General features: G+C 39.7%; 2 protein-coding genes across 2 annotated transcripts in view; one reads left to right on the top strand and one right to left on the bottom strand.

Moving 5' to 3' along the window:
* The window catches only part of TMEM39A (transmembrane protein 39A), a 34,381-nt gene extending 22,936 nt beyond the window's left edge, over positions 1-11,445 (top strand). The window contains exons 6-9 of the mRNA XM_043991708.1: positions 3,871-4,219; positions 5,001-5,188; positions 7,062-7,182; positions 9,800-11,445. Coding sequence (XP_043847643.1) covers positions 3,871-4,219; positions 5,001-5,188; positions 7,062-7,182; positions 9,800-10,033 — 892 coding nt within the window. The 3' untranslated portion in view covers positions 10,034-11,445. The remainder of the gene's footprint in view (positions 1-3,870; positions 4,220-5,000; positions 5,189-7,061; positions 7,183-9,799) is intronic.
* A 6,116-nt stretch (positions 11,446-17,561) lies between these two features.
* ARHGAP31 (Rho GTPase activating protein 31) overlaps positions 17,562-27,660 on the bottom strand; it is a 171,342-nt gene continuing 161,243 nt past the window's right edge. Inside the window, exons 11-12 of the mRNA XM_043996091.1 lie at positions 27,034-27,332; positions 17,562-25,516 (exon numbers count right to left, since the gene is read on the bottom strand). Coding sequence (XP_043852026.1) covers positions 23,027-25,516; positions 27,034-27,332 — 2,789 coding nt within the window. The 3' untranslated portion in view covers positions 17,562-23,026. The remainder of the gene's footprint in view (positions 25,517-27,033; positions 27,333-27,660) is intronic.

Below are 27,660 nucleotides of genomic sequence, written 5' to 3'. Positions count from 1 at the left end.
GGTTTCTGGGAAGATAAAGTATTCCGTTTTCAGCAAGTTGAGTCAGGGGTGATTATGCTATCTAGTCGGGATGAACTGTAGACAACTGGAAATTTAGAACTAGAGAAAGATGAAGTATCAAAGTTTAAGATTTGGGAGTCATCATCATAGAATTGAGGAGTGATGCCCTGAGAGTGGAAGAACTCTAAATAAATGTAAATGGGGGGGAGGGGGTAAGAGGTAGAGACCTAGAGACCAAGCGTTGATATATGCCCATAGTAAACATAAGAGAGGAAGGAGTCATAAGAAATTATAAAGAAGGAGGAGTTGGAATTAGTAAAGTATAACATTACTGAAGCCAAAGGAAGAGAATTTTTAGAAGGGAAAGGTGATCATATGTGGCTAAGAAGTTTAAGGAAGACAAGGAGTGAGAAAAGGTCATTATTTTTAGATGGTAGGTCATTGGTACATTTCATTGGGATTCAAGGAGTAGTGGCCAGATTTTAAAGAAGTGAATATATGGGGGAAGCAGAAGTTGTTTGACTAGGAAAGGAAGAAAAATAGAATGATAGGAGGTGAGGGCATCAAGATCAAGTGAAGGTTTTGTTTTTTGTTGTCTTTGTTTTGTTTTTAAGATAGGGGATACCTGTGCATGCTTGGCAGAAAGTAAGAAACCAGTGGAAGGGCTGGGATACAGAAGAAGAGTCAGCTTTGGAGAGGAGGAACAATAGCTCTTGCTCTGAGATATCAAGAAAGAATAAGAGGGGGTAGACATAGAGACAGATATTTTGAAGCAAAAAGTGGGTAAATATCTTTTCAGCAGTCCCACATTTACTTTCATCTCAACATATTTCTGTTTCTACATCTGTCCTCTCTTCTATCCTTCTAGGGTCAGAGAAAAAAGTCTGCCTTTTCTCTGAAGGTAATAGTCACCTGTGCTTCCTTCCACTCGTTCCCCAAATCCTAAAGGGCTTTCTTTCATATTCATTCCCTTTTTTGTCCCCCAGAATCTTCCATCTTTCTTACTATAAGCTCTTTTCCTTTTGCCTTCAAATCATTATGGGTCACATTTATCTTAAAAAACCTAAAACCAACACCCCCTCTTGACCCTGTTGCCCTTTCTCAAATGAGATTTTTTCTTCTGCCTTGTTTTCCTTTGCATTATTGTTTGTTTCTACAACTGGTGAAACTGATTTTTTCAAGGTTATTACTAATAGTCTTGACACCAAATCCAGAGACCTTTTCTTATCCTTGAACTATTTGTAGTATTTGCTACTGCCCCATAAGTACTTCTAGAAACTCGCCTACTTCTGTGTCCATAATACTGTACTTCTTTGATTCTCTTCTTACTACTTTGCCCATTTTTTCTGTCTACTTTATTGGCTCTTCTTTCTCTTTTTATTCCATTAACTAGAAAGTTGTCTAAAGTTCAGGTCTTAGCTTTCTGCACTTCTTCCTATATAATCCCCCAAAGTGGATACATCTGCTCCAATTCATCTCTCCCTCTCCATTCTGACAGTCCCTACTCGTGATATAAGTTCTAACCATTTCTTGTATGTAATACCTTCTCTCACTATTTCTTTCCCATTACTCTGTCCTGCATACTACATATATGTGTGTATACATACACACATAGATATCCATGAAAATTTCTTTAATACAGATTTATATGCAGTGTAGGTCCATTCTGTTAAGGGCTAAAATTCTAGCTAAACTGTCTAAAATATCTAATGAGTGGTCGCCAATAAATTATAAGCTTTAGCAAGAGTTAGACTTTTAAGCATTTATTAAGGAGAATAAGAATTTGGTAAAGAGAGAGAAAGGCCTAGATTCCTATCTATTAAAGGGAGAGCACATTTCTAGCTCCGCTCTCCACCAGAGTCCAAAGGAAAGAGCGCGAGACTCAGCGCCAGTCTCTTCCTTCCTCCTCCCACTAGCCCGCGTCAGGAAGTGACGCCAAAGAAAAGACTCCTGGTCTTGCCCTCAAAGACCTTCGCTTCATGGGTGAAACTCTTCTACAGTAAGTCTCCAGCAGGTGGCGTCATTCCAATCGTTACAGTCCCCCCTGTTGTTCCTCAAGAAACAAAATATATTCTCAGTTATGCAGCATAGCACACATTTTTACCATCATATTGTCTTTGGTGAAATTAATGAGATTTCAGAAATATGGAAACTTATCATTTCAGAGACTAACTTGCTGTGAACTCTGATGCAGGCCCTGGAGAGAATATATGTGCAACAAAAGGAGAGACAGGTATACATAAGTCCATGGTTTGCTTATGATGGTGACTATGTAGAGCACAATTACTAGGCACAGTCCAGTATTCATCCTCTCTCCCTCCTAATTTAACCTAATTTAACTGAACTTACTTATCTTTTTATCTCACTCAGTTGAATTCACCTGTGGCCTAGCACAATCACTGGCTGTCTCGGAACCATGAGATATGGTATGATAACCTTTCCATAACATTTTCAGGTGTCATGAACACATACTAAATTTGACTTTGATCCAGACACACGGTGGTAAAAAGTGTTACTGATTGCAAAATGCTATGCTAAGGTTTAGTAAAAAAAAAAAAAATACAGCAATTCAAACAGTTAAAGAAGAAATCCAGCTTTCCAGACCAGAGTCCAGAATCCAGACCAGAGTCCAGAATCCAGTTTTCCAGACCAGAATCCAGTTTCCTCCTGATGACATCTTACCACTTCAAGAAGACAAGAGAACTCAGAGACTTTATATGAACTGTTTTGCTTTATTAGCTTTTACTATCTCCTTTCTGTTATATACTATCTGTAACATGTACTCTCTGCAGAGGCTCTCCCTTTGCAAGACTAATGTCAAAGCGTCGGTTCATAAGGAAAGAAAAAAAAATCGCCCCTCTGGACAAAACTTTCCTCTCTTCCTTTTCTGTATTGTTGTTCGCATATTATTAGTAAGCAAAAGTTATTATATTCTTTTTACTGTTCCATCAAGGAAACATTCCATTTCTTGAGGAAGCAAAGGGGGGAAATGTGGTAAAATATGAAAGTTTTTAACAGTCGGTTAGGATAACTGAAAGACGCCAGTTTTTCAAGGACCACCCTTTTGGGGAGGAGATGAACAGTCCGCCTGCTGCGCATGTCAGACTGCCTGCCGGGTTTTTTGACTTCCGGGGTGGAGAGAATGAGAGGAGCCTTTTTGCCTGCTTGGCGGGACTCCTGGCGGCGCGGCACAGACGGTCTCCCTCACTCCAAAGGTGGCCTTTTTCGGTTTGGTGAGTTTTTATAAGGAATATAGAGTAAGCCTAGATTTAAGACGATTTGTACTGTATTTCTATTTTCCTATCCTTCTAATCAACAACACCTTATATACAATAAAGGCTCTATCTAGAAAACCAGAAGCTTCTTCCATTTACTAGTCTGGGAGATAAATTAAGGGAAGGGTTAAGTAGGGGAGATTTATGATCTAATATCCAATTTTAAATCTCACAATACAAATCTGTCATATAGCTTCTATATATTTTCAACAAATCATTCCAGTCAGAAGTCTCTAATGAAATGAGTTTTCTTGAATTGCCCTTATTTTTATGATACCACTGTGTCTTTTGATGTGAAATAATGATTATGTTTTAGTACCCAAGTCACCTGGTTGTAACCTAATAAGCACATAGAGAAACATTTTAATTTTCTCATGCTACTAGAGAACAGTTAGTAGTATACTACTGAGAATTAATGTGCTTTCCTAAGCTACCTTACCATCAGAGAGGGTCTTAGCCATGATGGAAATCTTGGGGTATGTTTACTCTGTCCAATAGCTACTCACTCACAAGGGTTTAATTGGCATGGTTACAGGATCTTGTCTTGGACACATATCTGCGACCTACTCATCTTCATTTTCACCTTGTTCCGCAGGTTTGGTGTTTATGTGCCCCTCTGCTGTTTCCATCAAGATAGTAGAGCACATCTTCTCCCAACGGACTATAACTATGTGGTTCAGCATCAGGTGGTGGAGGAAAGTTCCTCCACTATGGGTGGTTTGGCTAAATCCAAAGACTTCATCTCTTTGTTGCGAGAGTCTCTGAAAGAACAATTTAACAATGCCACACCCATCCCCACTCACAGCTGTCCTTTGTCACCAGACCTCATCCGTAATGAGGTAGAATGTTTAAAAGCAGATTTCAACCACAGGATCAAGGAAGTCCTCTTCAATTCCCTCTTCAGTGCCTACTACGTTGCATTTCTGCCACTCTGTTTTGTGAAGGTAGTGTTGTCTTGTTTTTGTGTGTTTGCTAGATTTGTGTGTGCATTACATAAACTCGGTATTTCTTGTTTAATTCCCCTTTTCTCTGTCTCCCCTTTGGCAGCCTGGATGGTGGAGTGCGGCTGCATCTGGAGTGCACTAGTACCGCTCCTGGTTGGTCGATAGGTATTTCCATATATGTGATGCACCCGTGGTGCCCCTTCCCTTGTTTATTAATTTCTCCATACCCCTGGAGAGAATGAAATCTATACTGATAGTAGCATCAGTATGTAGTAACTTTAGTCCAGAGTTTTACTGCAACTCAAATGATTGCTCTTGGTTTTACTTTTGCATCAGGAGTTACTTTGAATTTAATCTAACCTTTATCTAATTTTCAACTCACTCCACTGAAAAGGAAAATGGTGCTGGATATACCTTGGGCATTGTAGCTGCCTGCATATTTTGGAACAGTTTAGTGTCCACTACTCATCCTGCAGCGGTTCTACAGCCAGAGTGAATTCATTCACAGGAAACACTCAGATGGAGTGCTTCTAGGAAGAAAGCACAATTGAAATTGAAATGTAATTGTATCTCCCCAGCCCTAACTCAAACCACCAAAGAGTCAGGTTGAAGGAGTTTGGAAGACTCTGTTTTTGAATTTTCTGCGCCGACAGCAGGGCAGCCAATGCATGATTTTTTCCAAGTGTGCAACATGTCTACAGGGCGTATATATACGCACCCGTCCCTGTCTCCTATGTTCAGAAATGCAAAAATCATTTATCTTTCTTCTGATCTCTTCCAGAGTACCCAGTACTATGACATGCGCTGGTCATGTGAGCACCTCATTATGGTGTGGATTAATGCCTTTGTCATGCTCACAACGCAGTTGCTACCGTCTAAATACTGTGATTTGCTGCATAAATCAGCTGCTCACCTGGGCAAATGGCAGAAACTTGAACATGGGTCCTACAGCAATGCTCCACAACACATGTGAGTAGGATTGAGGGAAGTACCACATACCACCTTTCTGCAAGCTGCTGATTGTGTTTATTTGTTTTGTGTGCCATTCATATTCATGACTCCACAATTTAATTTTTCACCGTTGTCTTATCACCTTAAACTGAACACAGACAAAGATATTAACTCTTCATTCTCCTTTATACCCCCTCACATCTTCCCTTTCAACTGCCTAGTTGCTCTAGATTATGTTATAACTTGCTTCCCAAGTTAGCATTCTTCTCCCAGATTCAGTTGATCGTCACACATCTTTATTTCTTTCTAAGGCCTCAAAGATTGATTCTATATCTTCATTGCCATGGACCAATGTTTGATAGGCCTGAACTTAATTAGCTAGTTATCACATCTAGGAAGCTATAACTTCTTTTTCTGTGACCAGCCTTTTCTCCTTTGCTAATGAAGACATTGTTTTGACATCTGCTTTCCCTGTTGCTTATATTTTTTCATTTCCTTTTTCCCAAATTCCTAGTGACTTGACTGGCTTCCAAATCAGATTCAAACCATTGTTGACTCCAAAGTCCTCCCTAAGTGTTCCATTGCTTTTACATCTTCTCATCTCCTGCTCTTCTGCACAGTGTTTAACCTTCGTAGAGCTGAGTTCCCTTTATTCCCTTTGAATATTTCCATGCCTTCCATTATACTTTAAGACTGGACCATTCTTCTTTGTTCTTCTTCTTCAAAACATTATACAGATGCCATCATGTATAGAAATCCTTTCCTGATATAGCAGAACAGATTCAGGTAACCTTTACCCCCACCCAAAGTTCTCCCTTCAATTATCTGCCTTAATGTCTGATACAGATTAGCACAGGCCCTCAAGCCCAGGACCTGAAAGAAATTGGGCCAGGCTGAAAAGAAACCCGACTATGGGCAAAGGACAAATTTCAATAAAAATTGAAAATACAACCCACAGCACTAGTACTGTACTTCTGCAGGCTACTGATGGCACATGGCCATGAGGTGTATCATCACTATGATGCTGGTAAGTGTGAGTAGGGCCAATGGAAAATTTTCTGGAATGGGAACATTTTAGGTTGCCAGTAGACTTGTTATTCCATAAAGATATCTAAAAAGCTTCTCTGACTCCTATCCTAGAAAAATTAGGAACCCAACTTCTATAAAATAAAAGGTGAGTTAACTTAAAACTTAGATGATGCATATTTATGCCATTTTCAAAATTTTCCCTATAAAACCAAATAGCTAATGGGAAATGGACACATTCTTACCCAAGTAAATTAATATAAAACCAAACTAAGAGAACTTTAATAAAAATTGAAAAATCCCTTTATCCTGCTGCATAATCCACAGCATGTTTTAAGCATTTGATATATGTATACTGATGATAGGGGAGGACATTATAATTTGTACAGTATGTCTGTCTATAGCAATTTACATGCAAACCCTAGTTCTATGCTTTCTTTCACTATTACTCTTGCTAGAATCAACTTTTCCTGTAATTAGGTTTCTTTTAGTACCTACAGACAGATCTCATTCACTTGGGATTGAGGTGACAACCCAGCCACCTGTATTAAAATTCTTAACCCACCAATACATCAAATATTTATCTTTGCTCATTCTCTTTATTCGATTAATTGAATCTTCTAATTCAATATCACTTTGCCTCCTATTTCTTATGCTAAAGTTTAGTATAATAAAAACTTTCTGTTCCTTTTAACTTGACAAAGGGATCCTGTATTTCTAGAACCCGGGTAGGTGGAGCCTTGAACACTTCCCTTTATGAACACTTTGTCACTTTTGTCACTTGCTACAGAAATGTAGCTGTCCTTTCCAAAGAATAACAGATGTGTTGTTGTCTATATGTTAACGGTAAATCTTTCTTCTCTAGATGGTCAGAAAGTACGATATGGCCTCAGGGCGTGCTGGTACGACATAGTCGCTGTTTATATAGAGCTGTGGGGCCTTATAATGTAGCAGTGCCTTCAGATGTCTCCCATGCTCGTTTTTATGCAAGTATCTCTTATTTATTCTCAAACCTAAGTTGGGGGGGGGTTGTAGAGATGAAATTGTATTGATTTCATTTTAATTCTGAACACTTGTTCTATAGAGGTATAAAGCATCAAATTAAAATTTTAACAAAACTAAAGAATTGTCCATTTTTTTAGTTGTATTAGAATTTGTTGTATCCAATATTATTAAAAACAAATGGGCCATTGCCTAGGGTTTGGAGATCTTTTTCTTGTTCAGAGAATTTTCTTTTTGGTAGCATAGAAGAAAGAAAATATTTCTGCAGTGGATTTTGAACTGTATATCCATAAATATTAACAACTCAAGTTTAAGTTATTAATTTGCTTAATAATTATAATAAATCAACTCAGTTAAGTGTGTAAAAGGTAGAGAAATAGCAATGTCAGGTTAGCCCACTTGAAAATCAAGCTCACGTCAGGGAAATATAAACCAGGTAATATAATCTATATACTTCTAAGAGTGCAAAGAGGAGTTACAATTGGGTAAATCACTTAGCCTTCCCTGAACCAAGTTCCCAGTTACATTACATTTCACATCTCCAACCTCAGAAATTCTGATTCTTAGAGACAAATGGATTGCAAGAGGGAAGCATCTGTGTTTAACATGATTGTACTGTATAATCTATATCAGATTGCTTCTGTCTGAGGGAAGGGAGGGAGGGAGAAAAATTTGGAACCCAGAATTTTACAAAAAATGAATGTTGCAAACCATATTTACATATAATTGCAAAAAATATTATTAAGATGAAAATTTAAAATTAAATTCTTTTTTAAAAAGGGAAGCATCCTTGGGTGAGTGTGAGGAACATTCTTAGTATATTTGCCCTTGGTGAGGGTATATTCTGGATATACTTTGCACAAAGTATACGTTTAATAAACTTTGTATAGATCAATGAATTGAAGACTGTAGGAGGAGTGGATGTTGTGAAAGGTCGATCAGGGGAGTTCAGAGAGAAGATTTGTGCGAGAGCTGTTGCTTTGAAAGGATGCTTGCATTCCCTGTAGTCCTGGGAGTAGGGCATTACCAAAAGCTCTTGTCTGGAAGCATTGCAGCCAGAGATTAGAAGCATGCTTCAGAAAAAGACTTTCATAACTGTTATAATTTGGGCCCTGAATAGATCACTCTAAATAACTAAGATGGGGCAGTATTCCACAGTTAAATAATGAATATGATTTGTTTTAGCATACATAGAGATATGTTTGCTGACTTGGGGCCTGTAGGCCATCAATAGGTGAACAAAGGTCATGGTGACTCTCAATACCCTCTTGAAAACTTCAATAAGCCTGTGTTTTACTAAGATGTTTAAGTAGCAGAGTAATGAACATCTGTTTTGGGACACTTTGTTCAGGAGAGCCTTGCTGACTTAGAGTTAACTGGGAAATTACTACATGATTGATTTGCTGGGGTTGGCTTATTAAATTGTAGTGGCTTTAAGTGCTAAGGATCTGTTATTTATTTAAGACAATTCGCTCTTAAAATTTTTTAAATTTCTTACCATATACTTCCTTGCCTTACTATACAACATCTGACAGTTTAAGAGCTGTTTGTTAGCACTGGCTTCTGAGCTTCCTCAGTAAAGCTATGTAATACCAGACAATGGGGGTAAAAGTTCAGCTGAATTACATCTTATTATTTTTCTAGCAAGAGGCTTCTGGCAATTGAGTGCCTTCAAAGGCTGCCTTTGAAGAATTGGGTTTACTCTGGTCAAGCTCAGAAGTTGACTTCACAGCAAGTTAAACCTCCCAGGTCTAGTTTCCATTTGAGAGAAGTCCCCTTTACGATCCTTTTCCCATGCCTGCTCTAGTCTAAGATGAGTTGTTATGGCATATCACCAACACTCACAGGCACAAAACCTATAGTTTTTACTTTGTGATGAGAGTACTCTGTTACTGCTATGTCACTTACACTAAATACTTGGAACCAGGAAGTTGGTGGGGAGAACTTGATTTTATCTTCATTTCTGTCTTATTCTGGTTCTGTATATCCATCTTCTCCATAACTTAAAAAATGCCAGAAATATATAGTGCAAGGGGTCTAAATCAGGAAATAAAGAGCTCAATTAAATAAGGATTATTTTAAATATAACACTTATTCTTCCTTGAAATTTCCTGGAAAAAATGTTAGACTTTGTACAATTTTTACAAGTTTCAATAAAAATATGCATATGTTGTTCTTCAGGACTTGATATACCAAGATGTAATCTCCCTAACATTTTCATGGGGAACTACCTTAGAGGATGATTTCCTTTCTTTTTTTCTTGAAGGTATTGGAATAAAACTTAACAAGGAAATGCATTCTACAAATATTACTTGGGTGGGGGAAATCTCAAAGGATATTGATTTTCATATCAAGACCAGAGTGCTTTAGGGGCAGTTCTGTGCCCAGTCACATTTTTTTTTAAAGCACGTTTTCTGGTATTCCTAGAAACAGGAAATTAAAAATGCTTTAATTGTCCCAAATAATAATGAGACTTAATGATTATTGCACATTTTGATAAAGTATTAAATTAGCATCATGTCGTTAAAGAAACGTTATTTCACTGAAGAGATTTTAGTCATTCTTAATATAGCTTTTTTCCCAACTTTTTATTTTTTACAGTTTCTTTTTCATCGTCCATTAAGGCTGTTAAATCTGCTTATCCTCATTGAGGGAAGTGTTGTCTGCTACCAACTTTATTCCCTGCTTCGGTCAGAAAAATGGAATCACACACTTTCCATGGCCCTCATCCTCTTCTGCAACTACTATGTCTTATTTAAACTCCTCCGGGACCGAATAGTATTAGGCAGAGCATATTCCTACCCGCTCAACAGTTACGAACTCAAGGCAAATTAAGCTGCCTGTCCAACAGTGAGGGAAAACCCAGATAAAAATATTTTCATACAGTTCTATTTTTTTTTCTTGCAATGTTTATAAATATTTAAGATATTTTATATTTTGTATACTATGTGTTTTGAAAGGTGGGATGGGTAAGGGCTATTAAATGTCTCCATAAACAAGATGATGTGCTTTTTCCTGTGTTAATTGTTTTTGAATATATGTATATGCAGGTCATGAATATAGAGAAACTGTGAAATGAAATTCATTGTTTTAAAGTCACATTTTGTGTTTTAAGTTGGGCAATGGCTTTGCTAGATTTGTCTACTTTATCAGTTCTTGTTAGATAAGACTCCCTTTACCCAAGATAAATAGAGCTTTCCTTCTGTGGCTCCTTTTCTTTTCTCATTCAGCAGTGAAATCTGGAGAGAGGGATATAGTGAGAGCCTAGAATAGATTACTGAATCAAGACAGCAATGAGAAAAATTCTCGACAAGTTTCAGGTGCCCTTTTCTACTGCATTCATTTGAAATGTGCTTTGAATAAGCAGCTGACTTCCCTATTAGTCTTTTTAACCTCTTCTCATTCCCATCATTTTTCATCTTAAGTTGTCCTCATGTTACTGTTCAGTCACTTGTAAAATCCATCTTAGATCGATAGTAGGGTCTGGTTTGAATGATATTCAGCTTTTGTGATAGACCTGTCCCTCAGAAGCAGCATGGTATAATAGAAAGAATGCTTGTCAGGGAATCTGGAAATCTGGGTTCAGTCCCTGGTGATGCCATAACTTTGTGACCTTGAGCAAGTGTCCTCATTTGTAAAATGGGAAGATGCCTTAGATGTTCAGTAAGGGATCTTTTTTAATTTTTTGTGGTCTTTTTAGCTCTAACAGTCAATGATTCCATGTTCATTTATGTGAAACCTAAATTAGGTGTGGTACCCAACCTTCCATAGTGTAATGAGTTCCGTGGTCACATTCACTATTATGGAGTATTTCACTAACCACCCTCTTCTTACTAATTTATTTGTTCATTAGCAAGCATTTATAGAGAATCCATTATATATGCCTTTTATTTGGTGCTATATGAGATAGAGAAATAAGAAATTATCCCCACCTTTGAGAATTTACATTCCAGCTTGGAAGATAAGACATCATGAAACAAGAGAATGTAAACAAATGTGAGGTGTTGTATACCCAAATGATGGTACACTATGAAATGAATGATCAGCATGCAGTAGAGCTGGTCAAAGAAAGCATTATTCTCTTAGAGAAAATGAATAATGGACCTGGATTGTTGGAGAAGGAATTGGAATCTAATTAATGGAGAAATCATATAAGTTTCTTTACCCACTCATTCATAATCACTTTCATATCAACTTATCTACACTTTTATTTTTTCTCTGTGGACTAGTTTTTGTTATTTATGCCCTTCTCCTCCACCTTCTCCATATATATATATATATATATATATATATATGGGATGTAGTTTGTTTTACCAAATTGTCAATGACATCAGATTTTTGTTCATCTAAGAATGATCTCCAAATCGTCATTTAATTAACCGGAGCCTGCTTTAAAGCTAATATCCACACTTTTTTGGTGTTGCTGATGACAATAGCCAGTCTGGTTGGAGGAGAAGAAATTAGGAGCTGCTCCCAAATGAAGAAGATAATTGGGCATGATGGGTTTGGGGAAAATGTGTGTGTGTGTGTGTGTGTGTGTGTGTGTGTGTGTGTGTGTGTGTGTGTGTGTAAAAAACATGTACGTGACTATCACATGTAGGAATTATCATGGCCAAATGATACATCTGTTCCCACATAGCTAACACCTACAGTGAGAGAAAAACTAATATTCCATTATGTTCTTGTTTTCATCTCTTCCCAAAGATAACTGTTGAAGTAGTTGGTGCCTTCTAGGGCCTTAGTAATTTTAGAAGTATTTCTTTTTCATAAGTATGTTTGAATTTCACAATTACTTTGCGCTAGGAATCTTTGGATAAATATGCTATCTTTTGGTCAATATAGAAGAGCTAGAGTACCTCGTGGGTTGGAATGCAGTTTAACTATGGGAGAGGAAATTGATGAGTAAAGATTGGATAAGTTAGTGTCTGGCCCAGACTGTGAATCAGTGAAAAGACTGAGAAGGACAAAGAATGACTCAGTATTTATCTATAGACCCTTGGCTACATTGTATTTCACCAAATCTCCAACAAGCATCTACTATGTCCACTCCATCGCTAGGTGTTCTGGGAGATATAGAGACATAGTTGGGAAGATAGGCTCCATGAGGTGTGTGTGATTTTCCTCTTTAACTAGACTACTTAAAGGATTCATAACTTTTATACCTTGATATCTTAGTAGATAGTCTTTCTAAATTGCTGTGACTGAAATATATATCACCCATCTACCAACTTGGTAATGAATTTTCACAAACTGTCAGATCTGATGACATAGCTAGTCCATCAGCAGACTATACTGTCTACAGATTGGAAGGACCTGCTTACCGAAGTTTGCACTCTGGACATGACTTTAAAAAAAAACAAGGGTCACTTCCTTGTGATGGATGAGGCATGGGAATAGAACTTCATTGGATATTTAGCCAACTTAGAGCTCATAGATCCAAAAGTCTCCTATAAAGTAGCCATCTTGAGTGGTTGGTTATACCAAATTGGGATTGAAGGAATCCTGAAATGTTTTGGGCAATGGCAGTATCTCTGGAATAAACTACCCAGCATGTTGTTTGTCCTCCATTCTCAGAGGACTGACAGATGTCATGACTTGGAATGAATTGGATTTAAGTGAGGAAGGCCTGTGCAAAGTCACCAGCCTCACTCACTCTGAGACCTGTGAAAGGCCTTAGCTTAAAAGGCCAAGGTCTCCCACTACATCCAGGGCCATTTCCAGTTGTCCTGATAACATATCTTGCCACTGGACCCAGATGGCTCCGGAGGAGAGGGTGAGGCTGGTGGTTTTGTACAGCCCTCCCTCACTTAAATCCAAATCATTGCAAGTCATGACATCTGTCATGGTCCCCTTTGCGACTGAAGGACAAACAGCATGAGTTGTACATTGAACTAGAATGGACATGTCCTATAAAAGGAGGGTAGAAAAAAGCAGATTGGGAGTAGACTGTGGTGGTTGTCTTGGGGAAGCTTTGTGGATAAATATAATTTTTTTGCAACTTTTAACTAGGTATTTCCATTAAAAATGCATTCCATTAAATCTTGAAAACTTGGGTTTTCAGGAATTCTTTAAAAAATGTACATAACCATGACCTCTAAATCTGTTCTTATCAACAACCTTAAAGAGATTAGCTAAAGGGAAAATCGAATTGGGTGGAGGGCAAGGAGGAGAAAAATGGCTCCTACACAAACTTCATGGTTTCCCAAGTTTGCCCAAAGCCAACCTGAGTTGCTAAGGTAGAAATTTTGAGAACAATGAAGGGAAATGACTGATCATTCCATCTTAGAATTCATATCTGAAAAAAAAAAAGGCAAAGACTGATAGCACCTTAGACTTTGGAAGAATAAATTTCATAATGGAAGGATAAATAGGCTCCCATGACCTACTATGGATGAAGCTGGCCCAAAGACGTGTGTGTGTGTGTGTGTGTGTGTGTGTGTGTGTGTGTGTGTGTATGTGTACGTGTACATGTACATGTACGTGTGTGTAGTCATCAAAGGCGTTTTTGGTCAGAAGCTTGGAATCATATTAAGTGTCCAATTTGCAAATGGTTGGACAAATAGGGGTATGTGAATGTAAAGGTATGTGGTTGCATTGCACGAAAGAACGAATTTGAGAACTTGGAAAGACACAATACAGAGTTGATACAGAATGAAAAAAGCAGAGCCAAGAGAATATATGCAACCTACAATAGTGTAAGACACTATAAGACCTCAGAACTCATTAACATAATGACCAATCTTGATTCTAAAAGATTGCTGATCTTGACAAAATTCTAAAATATTAAAGAATGTATTTGTCAGCATTTAGAAAGAAAAATGTGATTGCTAAGAGCCAGTATGACTTCATTAAGAACATATGCTAGAATGATCTCATTTCCTTTTTTGATGTGGTTATTAAACTAGATTAGAGGAATAGTCTCTGTCTCTGTCTCTGTCTTTTACATTTCAGCAAGGTATTTGACAAAAGTCTCTCATGCTATTATTTAGATAAAGTGGAGAGCTGTGGCCTAGATGGTAGCATGGTTAAGTGTATTGGAACTAGTTGGACGACTGGACCTAGAAGACTCGGTGAAATGATATGAACATTGGGGGTTGGGGGGAGGAAGGAGGAGGTCTTTAATGGAATGGCCCCTTATTTGGCCTGATACTCAACTAAGAAAAAAACTAAAGCTAAAGGCATAGATAGCATGCTTCTCAAATCTGTGGTTAACACAAAGCTGGTGGGATGGCGTATTATGACAGGACCTAAAAGATCACATTTCACCAAAATGATAAACTGAAATGATATAGGAATACGTATAAACCCCTACACTTAGGTTAAAAACGGATTAACTTCACGAATATAGGTTGGAGGAATGTGATTAGGTATTGTGTGAAAAAGATCTAGGGGTTTGAGTGAACTACAAGGTAAATAAATATGAGTCAACAATAAGAAGAGAGCCAGAAAGCGAATTCAGTCTTCAGATCCATTAAGAGGCATAATGTTCAATGTGAAAGAAATGATAGGCCCACTATGCTTTGATCTGGAGTATTGTGCTTAGTTCTACTTAACATGTTTTAGGAAGGACAAGGACAGTTGGTAAACAGGATGGCAACTACTGACCATAAGGAAGATTGGTTGAAGAAACAGGATATTTAACTTTGAGGGGAAGGGAGACAGATATAATAGATGTCTTCAAGTATTTGAAGGTCTGGTCATATGGAAAAGGGATTAGATATGTATTGCTTCACCCCAGAGAACAGAACAAGGAGCAGTGAATGGAAGTTAGAATGTTTAATGTAAGGAAAAACTATTCCTGACAATTATCAGTGTCTCAAAATTAACTGAGTTGCCCTGGGAGGTAGTGAATTCCCTTTTGCTGGAGGTCTTTAAGCAAAGTCTGCCCCTGTGTCATTGTAGAGAGGATTAGAAGGGAGTTGCTTCCAACTCAGAGATTCTATGATTGCATGAGCATGAGGAATTTATTTGGTTCCTAAGTAGCAGGTATTGCCACACTTATGATTCATCCATTGAGAAGTGGAGGTTTTAGGTAATCCTAACATGTAGACAATAGCATTCCCCACTCCCCAGTCCCTTGCATGCACATGCAGGCCATCTTATTTTACAATCTTTATTTTAAGATTAGCATGTGAATCTCCACTAAAATTATATCGCAGGGGGCAGCTAGGTGGCGCAGTGGATAAAGCACTGGCCTTGAATTCAGGAGGATCTGAGTTCAAATTCTACCTCAGACACTTGACACTAGCTGTGTGACCCTGGGCAAGTCACTTAACCCCCATTGCCCCACCAAAAAAAAAGTTATATTGCAATGGCTCATCATGGTATGGAGGTGCCTCTGGGTTCTTGGAGATTATGCTGGGCAAACACAAGCTGTGGTAGGTTCTATCAAGATGGAAATACTTCTAGTGTAGACATGATATAACTGTCATCTGAGGACCAGTTTTGCTAAGTTTGAAGAGGCTTATCACTATGTTGGCCACAGGGAGATTATTTTTTTTTCCCTCCAGCAACTCTCAAAGACCATATACTAAGTTAGAGAGGGTTTACCTTCTAGGTTTGTCAAGAGGGTACCCACACTGCTGAGATCATACAGCTTTGGCATGATATTAGTTTTAAAATAACAAGTTTAACAACCCTTTTGTTCCCAAATCCCAACTGTGCCCATAAAGGCTGGCTAATTTTGGTCTAGAAACCTCTTCCTGAGGGAGGTCAGGACTTGACTTATCCACAAATCATCCCCAGCACAGAATAACTTGGGACAATTTAGTAATGTGGATATAGAATCCAAAGGGGATTAGGTGGGCTTCAGTTGAGGCCTAGAGTAGCCTAAAAATAGACTGTACCTAGCTCTGAGGTCATCCAAAAGTGAAACTGAGCTCAATCAAGCCCCAGAATATGAATATATATATACACGTGCACACGCGCGCACACACACACACACACACACACATATACATATATATATATATATTTTTGTGTGTGTGTGTGAGGCAATTGGGGTTAAGTGACTTGCCCAGGATCATACAGCTAGTAAGTGTTAAGTGTCTGAGGCCGGATTTGAACTCAGGTCCTCCTGACTCCAGGGCCAGTGCTCTATCCACTGTGCCATCTAGCTGCCCCCAAGCCCCAGAATATTGCTAGTCTGGCCAACATATGAGAAATGTGGAGGCTCATGAGTTATCTTCTGATAGTTCTTATTTTAATCGGGACAGGATTTATCTCAGTGCTGAGAGCTGTCAACATCAGACTTCCCCCAGGAAGTATATTTTCCTGTGTTGAGGTTTTTCTAGACAGCTCTATTTTGAGGGAGAACATTCTTCCATCCGCATCAAAAAGAACTGCCTATCAGGGTGACTCTGTGATAATGCAGGAATTTAACCTGGGAGGCAGTGCATAGTGATATTATTTGTTTGTTTGTTTTTGCGGGGCAATGGGGGTTAAGTGACTTGCCCAGGGTCACACAGCTAGTAAGTGTCAGGTGTCTGAGGTCAAATTTGAACTCAGGTACTCCTGAATCCAGGGCCAGTGCTTTATCCACTGCGCCACCTAGCCGCTGCCATAGTGATATTATAATGTAAAGTCCAACTCTGTGTTAACTTGTCAATGCTCACTCCTTTCACTTCCATCTTTTTTTTTTTTTAAATTGGGCCTCCCTATTTCACCCAGGCTAGAAGTGTAGCATCCATTTGTGTAAATAATCCCACTATTGATTGGTATGAGAGCTTTGACATGTTCCATTTCTAACCTAGGCCAGTTCATCCCTCCTTAGCTAGCCTGGTGTCCCCTTGCTCCCTGGGGGTTCACCATACTACTGAAAGACTTATTTGCAGACTGATTTATTTGCACCTGATTTAGCTCACTGCAACTCAGAACTCCAAAGCTTGTGATCCACTAGTTTCAGCCTCCCCAGTAGCAGAGATTAGAGGCATGCACCATCAAGCCCAGCCCTTCCACCACCACTTTAAACACCTGGTACAAAACTAAGCATCATGGTTTAATGTAAAGTGAGAGGTGGCTTCTTGCTGACTTCCACCAACTAGTTGTGTGACTTTGGGCAAGCCACTTCCCAAGTGTTTCCCATCTCTAAAATGGGGGTGGAGGAGTGGGAATTAGGCTCAAATGATCTCTGGGGACCTTTTTGTCTAATACTCTGTGATCCAGTAACCCAATATCAACCCCAACATAAAACCCCAGTGCTAGTACCAAGGCCTCATTTCCAAACTTCACCCCAACCCCAGAAATGACTCTAAATAAAACCCAAGCAATCTAAAATCATGACCCTGTAAATGCATGGGGAATACTCCTTTATTCTGTCATTGATAGGACCAAGATCTAATGAGCATCCCAATGTCTCCTCATGTTCATTTTCCCAGCACAAACACTGTATTTTAAAATATTTATTAGTATAAATTTTGGAAGCATAACAATTATCTTTAATTACATATATGTTTCTCTGTATAGGTTTAATGTAATATTTATTCATACATTTTACTTTAAATCAGAAAAAAACATTTTCGATTATACCTTGGAAAACAGGTTCATGGATTTCAGCACACAACTGAAATCCTGTGGATTTCAAATAGAAACCTTTGGAAAAGTGCTTCACTTTGCAAAATCATAAATCAAGAAGTACTATGGTGCTAAATTATTGCAAAGCCTTATGACTCATCCAATAATAACACATTCTAATAATATGGTAGTTCTTCATGGAATTCCCATACCTTCCCTCACTTGGTTAGAAAAGTAACCCTCACTCACATTTCCCTCCTTACTATCAAGAAATAATGTTGTATGATTGACAAACTGGGATAATGCCCAATTATGTGCTTTCTGAAAAGGTAGAGCTTCCAGCTGATCACTCCTCATCCCTAGACTGTCACTTGCATGTTTAGACAGTTGCTCACTTCCTTCTCTGTTCTCTGCTAAAATTGGGTTGTATTGAGTTGGGTAAAGGGATACTTTATTATTCTTTCTCAGCCCTGCTTCTCCCCTTGCCCTTGAAGTATCTGGAATTACCCATCTGGGAACACATCACCCTAAGCTTCAAGGTATCTGAGAGACTAGGCCATAATACAATACATGACTCTCATCTAGCTAGAAGAGTCATACATCTTCCACCCCAATTCCAGACATGTAAATCTGGTGTTCAGTAGTGTCCCTTCATGTAGGAAACTCCAAGACACATGTATACACTCCCTCATCCTCACCATCCCTCCCCCTCTACCCAATCTGGGCTAGATCCTCTTTCTGCTATATAAAAAACAATAGAAATAGATACAATTATCTAACTTGTTAGAACCTAAATGAAGCTTCTACAATCCACCACTGAAGAATCACATGTGGAACTGCCCATTTTCAGATGAGAAAGTAAGATTCAGAGACAGAACCAATTAGAGTTATTCAAAACCATTTAAACCTTAGTTCTGTCTTGAAATATACAAAACAAACATCTGGCTAATTAGGGACTAATTTTTCAAAGTCATCAAAGCAGAAACACTGAAAGAAGACTATTGTCCAAAAGCCTCCTAAAGTATTCCTGGTTTTATTCATCGAGGACATGTATGATTAGAAAAGGAGGTGAAGTGGTTATGGATCAAGTGTGAGATAAAAAGACAGTCCCAGTCTTGTCACTGGTACCAACAGAGTGTTAAAAGATTCCCAGCACATTGGATAGACCCTTTTATGGAGTATTTTCTCCATATCTCAAGAAAATGGAGGGGGCAGCTAGGTGGCGCAGTGGATAGAGCACCAGCCCTGGAGTCAGGAGTACCTGAGTTCAAATCCGGCCTCAAACACTTAACACTTACTAGCTGTGTGACCCTGGGCAAGTCACTTAACGCCAATTGCCTCATTAAAAAAGAAAAAAAAAATGGAAAAAAAGCATGCAGAATGAGAAGGCAGAGATAGTTATCTGATCTGTTGATACTTCATTTAGTATTGAATGTTCTCAAAATTGTACTCTAACTTCAGTAGGAACCACCACAGCCTTTGGAAAATACCTATCTGGAAATGGGTAACATTACATAAGCAACTTTGCCCTCTCTCAATACAAGTTTCTTTATTCAGTGTTTCTAGTTTATCCAAGTTCTGCCTTAACTGTCGATCATTTTTGTTCATAATTTGGAGTTACAATACTGATGAAAATATGAATATCTTAGGTACTCAATATTTACTGTTGCTACTGGTGGTTGATGCTTGGATTTTTAATGTCCTTAGTAATATTTTGACTCAGACTCTTCACTACAGTTTATACCATCCCTTCTTCCCTTTTCAAATGAATCAAACTAAGTCAAAACATCTTTTTGCGTCTGAATTCTCCGGATATCTAGTTCATTTTGACAGTAGGATCATCAAGTCTTGGCCTACTGTGGCTAAATTAAACTGCTTCTCTACTTATGGCAAAGTTCAAATGGGAGAAATGTGTACAGGTTGATTTCAGATGATTTGGGGAGTTCCCCGAAGAGTTGGTGTTACCATTTTCTCTCTAGCATAGGACTAGGTCTGTAATGCAGCAGTCTTCCTGAAAGTCACACTGTGAAATGGCCCAGCATCATAACTTCCCCAGTCACAGAGGGCCAGCCCTGACTTCTTATTCTCTTTTACTCTCAAAGGATCTAAATTTCAGTGCATGAACTGAATCAATGAATGGGAAAACCCAAGGTATTTTTCCTCACCAGACAATGACATCAGATGGGTCACTTTTAAATCAGTGGTTTCCATGTGTTACAGTAAGCCTTGGAGGAGGTGGGGAGGGAGAGAAGGGAAGAAAAAAGATTTGCTTTGCCATTTTCAAGTATTGAAAATATTGAAATTTCCTTAGTACCAGACCTGCATATGCAGCAGTACCGGAGAAAATCTTCATGAATTCTTAGGATCTATTTCTCCAGGAATCAAACAGAAGACTAATGAAGGTATTGCTCTTTTTGGCAATTCATAGAAAACTACTGATAGAATAAGTTTCTCAAATTCTAGCAGAGGCATTCTGAGGAAAAGTCAGCATGAAAAGCCTGTGGAATTTGACTGGCTTGGGAAGGACAGTGAAGAGAATCCCTATTTGTCCCTAGACAAATTCCAATGTATATTTTGAGAACTTCCACCTAGGCTCTTGAAAATGCTTCTTTAAATATACAGTGTCAAAATGAAGACATGTGTGTACACATCTGTGTGTCATATATGTATACATATATGAAATCAAACACAGCACTGAAGATTTAGTCACTTATTAATAGGCAAACCAACGACTTTTCAGTCTAATAGCAAAATAACAAAAATATATTCTAGTGTGTTACAATCAAAAACTTAAAATATGCATAATATATTTTAAACATCTCTTTACTGAGCCCAGAGGTTTCCTGACTATGAAGCAAAATGCTTATGCTTTCATCATTTATGTTCTGTGTTCTAACAGGCAATTCATATGGAAGGGCTAGTGGCAGAATGGCCCATACCAAAGAGCAGTTGACAACAGCCTAGGAATTGAATTATGTCTCATAAACTAATTTGTTTTTAAGGGTGGAAACGTACCTTTGACACAGGAATGCTTGAAATTCTTGGACATCAAATTCATAATCTCACCACAATTATTTTTACTTAATGTGAATCCAGAACAACATTATATTCCTGTCAAATTCATTCCTACAGGTCAATTTTTAAGGAGATCCTCTTGCTTTACTGCCTAAATATCTGCCTCCTCTTCTGTGCTCATCCACCATTGGGGGGGAGGGGGCGCCAGAGCAATGAGGGTTAAGTGACTCGCCCAGAGTCACACAGCTATTAACTGGCCAGATTTGAACTCAGGTCCTCCTGAATCCAGGGCCGGTGCTTTATCCACTGGGTCACCTAGCTGCCCCCTCATCCACCATTTTTATTGCCTCTGCTTGGAATGTATCAAAACCAGTCAAAGATCTTGAACTTCACTGTTTACCTGTCTCAATCCCCTGGTATGTAGGACTCTCCCCTCAAATCAACTGACCTAATACTTCCTACAGAGTGACCTGTCCCATACCTCTGATCAACACACTTGTGTCCCCTCCCCCCACCCCCAAAACGTTTACTTTTCTGGTTTATTGGGGAGAAAGTGAAAGCTCTAGTCTTGGGTTCTCTCACTTGCTAGCTATATGACCTTTGGCAAATCACCTTCTTTCTCTGGGCCTTATGTTTCTTATCCATTAAAAGAGAGGCTTTGGACTAGGTGACTTCTGATGTCTTTTCAAGTGCTAACATTTTTGAGTTTATTAGGTTCAGCTAAGACTTGACCTGAAAAGAGGATGGGGAGAGCAGAGAAATGACAGGGGGTACTAGGAAAGGCACCAACATAGCCACATCTCCATTTGACCTTCAAAACAGGAAATTTTCCTTTATTGGGGCAGCAAAGCAAATGAGCTGGCATATAGGTTTATTTCATCTTATGTGGGATTGAAACTGAAGTGTTTTTTTTTTCCCCAAAAAGCTGGCTCCAAATCATGCTTGCATTGTTTTCTTCCATCCAATAAGAAAGGAGGAACTGTTGGGTCTAGAGAAATGTCAGGTTAGATTCTTCCTTAAACATTTGGGTAAAGTGGACTAAGGAGCATGTATGAGCATGAATATGAATGGAGAAAGAAGGGCTCTCTCAAATCTATCCATGAGAACTCAGAAGGCAAGGAGAAAGGAGGTGATTTGTTGGCTAAAATTAAAATGTATCTTCCACAGGGGTGGCTTTTACCTTGAGATAGATGGGGGAGGGGGAACTCTTCAGTAGCCACTGTCTCCCTTCTTCTTCCCCACCGCCCCAAGAATCAACCCGTTCAGGGAGGAGGGGATAAGGGAGGAATCTATCCCCACTAGCTAGAAAGTACTGGCACTATCCCAGATTTTCTATGCAGGGAGTTTAAATATTATACCATACTCTTTTACTCTGACATTTGAAAGAAGATTTGGAGGGAAGCAAGATAAATTTAACACTGTAGTGCCCCCAAATAAAAAGAGCATCCATCATTATCATAGCCCTCAATGTCTTTCTCTGAATTTTTGGGTATGTAACTGAGAAAGGCAGGTAATTCCTACATATTGCTAAATACAAATGAGGAAAAAGTCTCTTTTTAATTGGTGTCAATCACAGCATTTGTTATTGTTTTTATTTTATGTGCTATACTTTTAGCCATTAGCACCAGCTTGGTGGCATGCACAGGTGTGAGACCACCAAGGAAAAAGTCTATGTTAATCCACCTGCCTGAATTTCTAAGGGCACAGTAGGTTTATATTTCAAAAATCTACTCTCTTTTCTGAGAGCAGATTTTTGTAAAGCGTATTAGAAAAAGGTACTGAAGAAGCATAAGCTTTAAAAAGCATTAAATAATATGAAGGAAAACCAGAAACTTCAGAAACAATGTCTTCTGATACAGGAAAAAGTTTTTTCTTTGTTGCAAAGGGTACGATTGTGGCCAGCTCTTAATTGTTTTAGGAAAAGATGGCATAGATGAATAAATGCAATTCACAGATAATTTTGAAATTGCATTTTAGTCATCTCTCTTGCAGAGCATGTTTCCCTTCAGCTACTAACAAGCAGGGAAATGGACTGACCTGAATTTTATCTCTTTGCCCTTCCACTGAGCAACCCAATTCCATCGCTTAAGTATTAACGGGCACCTGAATGACCTTAAGATTGTCAATAGAATGGCTAAAAAGGGGAAACAAAAGGCGTGGAAAATCCCAAAGCTGGCTAATTTTCCCCTGGAATAAAAGAGTCGGCCATAAACTAATACCCAGGCAAATCTCAACAGAGCCCTAGAGTCTTTTATGACAGAGTAAAACGTTCCAAGTGAAGGAGTAGTGGGTAAGCTGATGTCATTCTATTTGCCTCCCACTTCTTCCATCCAGAATCACTGATCTCCTCTGGGGCTGGTAAAAGCAACTGGTTGAGGTCTCTAGTCTTTGGCCATTCTTAGGGATAGTCATTTTGTTCCTAAGTGTGACTCCTTCTGGGGTCACCCATGTGTTCTCAGCCAGCTCACCACAAATGAGACCAGAAGAGATTGTTTGGGTGGGGCTTCTGATAGGGGAAAGTAAGACCCTGGAGTCTGAAGAGGAAGATGGGTGATCCATGATAGGAAAGGGAGGGCTAAACAAGATTAGGCTTTGAGGTCTTCCCGGTCTTGACCTGTGGAAAGGTTTGGAAACCCCAGATGACCGCTCAATTTTTGAAGAAAGTGGATTGTCTCCAGCTGATTCTGTTTCTGATGTACGTTTTCTGCAGGGTACTGAAGCATCCTGGGAGGAGAGGAGGCAAGAGACACATGGGTCTGAAGAAAGGGTGTGGTCATCAGACACAAAAGATGTGGAGTCCATCTGGGTGGAATTCTCCTTTCCCTTTCCCTCTTGGTTTGTGTTCTCCTCTCTAGGTCTCCTTAGGGAAGGAGGGGAGTCATCCCTAGCTGACTTTGGAGGTGGTGTCCCACCAGTTGGACTGGCCTCTGCTTTGGCCTTCTCTACAGGGAGAGGTGCATCTTTCCCTGTGCTCTGAGCCTGGAGTGGCTGTGGAATCTGCGTATACTGAACCTTAGGTGGTATGACTGGCACAGCCCTGGCCTGGCACATTTTGACCATGAAGGAAGTTCTCACTGCTGACACACTCACAGGGGCAGAGTTGCGGCGACCTGTTAAGGCATGAGTGACTATATCTAGGTCCTGGGGACCGCAGTGAACTGTCCAGGGATCTGCTTTACTGTAAGGTGAGGTCATACCCATGGGGGACCATGGGCAGTTAGGATCTTTCCTTTTAGCTTCTCCTTGGTCATACACTTGGCTTCCAGGTGAAATCACATTCTCAGACCTAAAGAAGTCATTTACAAAAGGTACACAGTCCAGGTTGAGGGAAGAGGGTCTATTTTTCCCTTTAGGAGGCACACAATCATTATTCTTTAGCTGTAACTTGGGGGAAGGAAGCAAGTCACCTTTGGTAACAAGAGGCATTTCAGGTCCAGCCTTGTCCTGAACTCTGGATGGACTATTTTCCCTAACATTCTCTGATCCTAAGCCACAGCTACCTCGTTGATTCATGGGCAGCAAAGGGTCTTGCTGAAGGTTTTCTTGATCTACTTTTGTTTCTTCCTCTGTAAAGCTGACAGGACTAGTTCTTACTGTTTTGGATTGTAGGTCTCTCCCTGAATTCATGTCAAGGGCATCTTCTATTCCCTCTGGCTCTGAAAGCTCTCTGGAATGTCTTGGTGCCTTCTTTTCCCATTCACCTTTTTCTCTGTTGGGTGGCAGCAGTTGTAAAGGATCAAAATCCATGATTGATCCCAGACTGACACAACTACTCGATGAAGGGAATGGACGAGTCCACTGGTTTTTCATGGTAGTTTCACTGTCTAGGGAATGACTCTGAACAAAACTAGGTCTGTGAGGGAACCTCTTCTCTCTTTGATTTTGGAGGAGGAGATCTTGTGTCCGAGTTTCCTGAACATCTTTCAGCGTCGGGGAATGCAGAGGGCTCGTGACCCACTGGTGGTCCTCCCAGGGCTCTACCATTTCTAAGCTCTGTGGTGCAATGTCAATGGAGGTGTCTTCTTCATCACAGTCAAACGTTTCCTGCATTAGACTGGCTGTTTCCCTCTCTCCATGTGGCACAGCGCCAAAGTCCCTTAGTGGGCCTTCTCCCCCTGAGGCCAATTTCTCTCTCTTCTCCTCTGGACTTTGCTTTTCACACTGTGCTGGGACAACTTCTTCTCTCTGGTAGAAGCTGCTGGGGTCACTAGGACCATCTATAGCCTGAGTTTGGTCTGAATGAGGATGTGTTCCCATAGCCTCTGAAATTTCTTCTCTCTCAGGGCTATTTGTCACGGACTCTTCTTTCTGAAGAGTTTGCTCTAGAGGTGGAGGAGGTGAAAGTCGATTCCCTGAGCTCCCCATGACTAGACCGTCCTGGAGAGCAGAGTCAAGAGGAACCATTTCCAATACGGGAGCCTTTGTAGAATCACCCAGCCTACTCTGCTCAAGCGACAGTTTTGTTGACTGTCCAGTCCTCTGGTGGCTGCTGATCTGCTCTGGGTCTACTCTGGCTCCAGTCATAGGGACAACGGCCCCCGCTGGAGGTGAAATCTGAATGGTTTTGTCTGTAGTCTCTTCTATTGTGCTTGCAGGCGGGCTGGAGTCATCAGAGAAGCCCCTTGTCCAAGGAGAAACAGTGGTCTTTGGACTCGAAATAAGGGTTGGTTGACTCGAGCTTATCTTTGGGGCAGTTGAAGGTGGGAGCTGGAGTTCTTCCTCAGACTCAATGATTTTTAGCTCTTGTTGAATCTCAGGCCACATCAGGACACCTGCAGACTCATCTTCATCCTGAAATATATCACAAATTCCTTTATGTGATTGGCAGGGTTTTTTCAGTTCTGATATTTACGCATTTACTCATTTAATCAGCAAACATTTATTATGCCCTTATTATATGCAAGACATTTGCTGGATACTGGGGGTACAGAGACAAAAATGAAATAGTCCCTGTCTTCAAGGAGACTACATTCTACAGGAAATTCACCAGGGCCTTTCTTTGGGGGGGGGGGGGCGGTCAGGGAAACTAAAGCCACAGCTAGTTTGTGAACATTCTGATGCCAGGTTCATCCCTGGGTTCCTCCAAATAAATTCCCCCATTAATAAATGGATGATGAATGGATAAACACATCTCACTTAAGTGTAACTTATAAGACCATAACAGTTGAAGTTTGGGATTCTAACTTCCTGAGCCTTTGACTGATTTTACTAGCCTCTCTCTCTCCTGTCTTCCCCCATGATGTTCAAGATTCTAGTTTTCCTTTCTTCTTTTTATCCTCAAACCCACTCAGCAAACCTGAAAGATCAAAGGCCCATTTAGAATTGAGGAAAGCTGGTTAGTTTGGGAAAGTTTTCAATTTTAAATAATCTCCCTACCTCTAATCTTGTCCTACTCCTATTAAAAAATAGTTTACAGTAGAACTTTTGAAAGCCTCATTATTGTTCAGTCATATCCAACTCTTTGTGATTCCATTGGGGGTTTGCTTGGCAAAGATACTAGAGTGGTTTGCCATTTCCTTCTCTAGCAGATTTTTACAGATGAAGAAACTGAGGCAAACAGGGTTAAGTGACTTGCTCAGGATCACACAGCTAATAAGTATCTGAGGCTGGATTTAAACTTAGGTCCTCTCGATTCCAGGCCCAGCACTCTATCCACTGCACCACCTAGCCTCCTTCTGTGTTTCCCAGCATCTCTCAAACACTTCTCACAAATGGTTTCTGACATTCATGAAATACTTATCACATACTACAGTGTATGTGAATTAATTGGGCTTGTAGATGGAAGGAAAGAACTATAGGTAGAGTAAAAAGGCTTGTTGGAATGGAGACAGGAGACCTGGGTTTGTTGGTTTGTTTTTAAAAGTTCTGGCTGTGCCACTGAGTCACCGTGTATTTTGAGGCAAGTCATGTAACCCATCTGGGCCTCTGTTTTATAATTTGTAAAAATGAGGAAGCTGGATCATGTGATCTCCAAGGTCCCTAGTAGCCCTAGCTATTTTTCTAATTTCTTTTTTTTTTTTTATAATTTTAACTTTTTCTCATGTTGATCTTAAACACCAAATAAAGCACATAGTTTCATATGCATTGTATAACAGAAGAGGAGGTTTGTACATGAAATTCAAAATCTCTTATGTGAGCTTGTTTTTCTTTTTAAATATATAAAAAATTCAACATGGAACTGCAACGCTATTCTGATTGTGATCCTTCATAGCCTTGGAGGAGATATTTTCAACTAGAGCAAGAACACTTTAGAAAATGTCAGGGGGAGGTTTCTCCAGGTTAGACCAGCCACTGTTGCTACCTCTTACCAATTCTGAAAGGAACATAGCATCTTCTTTTTTATCCTTGGGGCTCTCCTGCTGAGCACTGAGTTCACTCTGGAGGCTTTCATGAATCTTTGTGGCCCCCTCTGAATCCTGTCTCTTTTCTACTGTGGTTGAAAGTGGCAAGCTTGCTGAGATGGTTGAGATTTCTTTCTCTCCAGGGTGGGTACTTGGCTCTGGGGAATGATTACAGCTGCATTCCACTGTCCTTTCCTTTTCAGGTACTGGTTTGGAATCTTCCAGAGATTCAGACTTTATAGTTCTTAATTTCTGAGGTGCAGAAGCTGTGGTAGAAATAGAAATGAATGATTAGTTAACTTGGTCATTAAATGACTTGGTTTCTCTCCTAAAAAGTTCATGGCACAGGGACTGCTGGGAGAATAGCTCTCTGAACTACAAGAATTGAGAGAAACTCCTCCTTGAGTTGTCTCCAGTGTTTTCACTTTCTTGTGCTTAATTTGTGGTCCCCTTAAAATGTCTATAGTTGAACAGTCATCCTCTGCCTGTCTCTTTTCTTAAGACCCATTCTCAGAAACTTCAATAATGCTAGAGACAAGGGGCAGCTAGGTGGCACAGTGGATAGAGCACCGGCCCTGGATTCAGAAGGTCCTG

Source organism: Dromiciops gliroides, chromosome 3 (assembly GCF_019393635.1).
Source record: "Dromiciops gliroides isolate mDroGli1 chromosome 3, mDroGli1.pri, whole genome shotgun sequence".
In the NCBI taxonomy this organism is placed as follows: domain Eukaryota; kingdom Metazoa; phylum Chordata; class Mammalia; order Microbiotheria; family Microbiotheriidae; genus Dromiciops; species Dromiciops gliroides.
The sequence above is the reverse complement of the archived record's forward strand: the minus strand, read 5'-3'. Positions and strand labels throughout refer to the sequence as shown.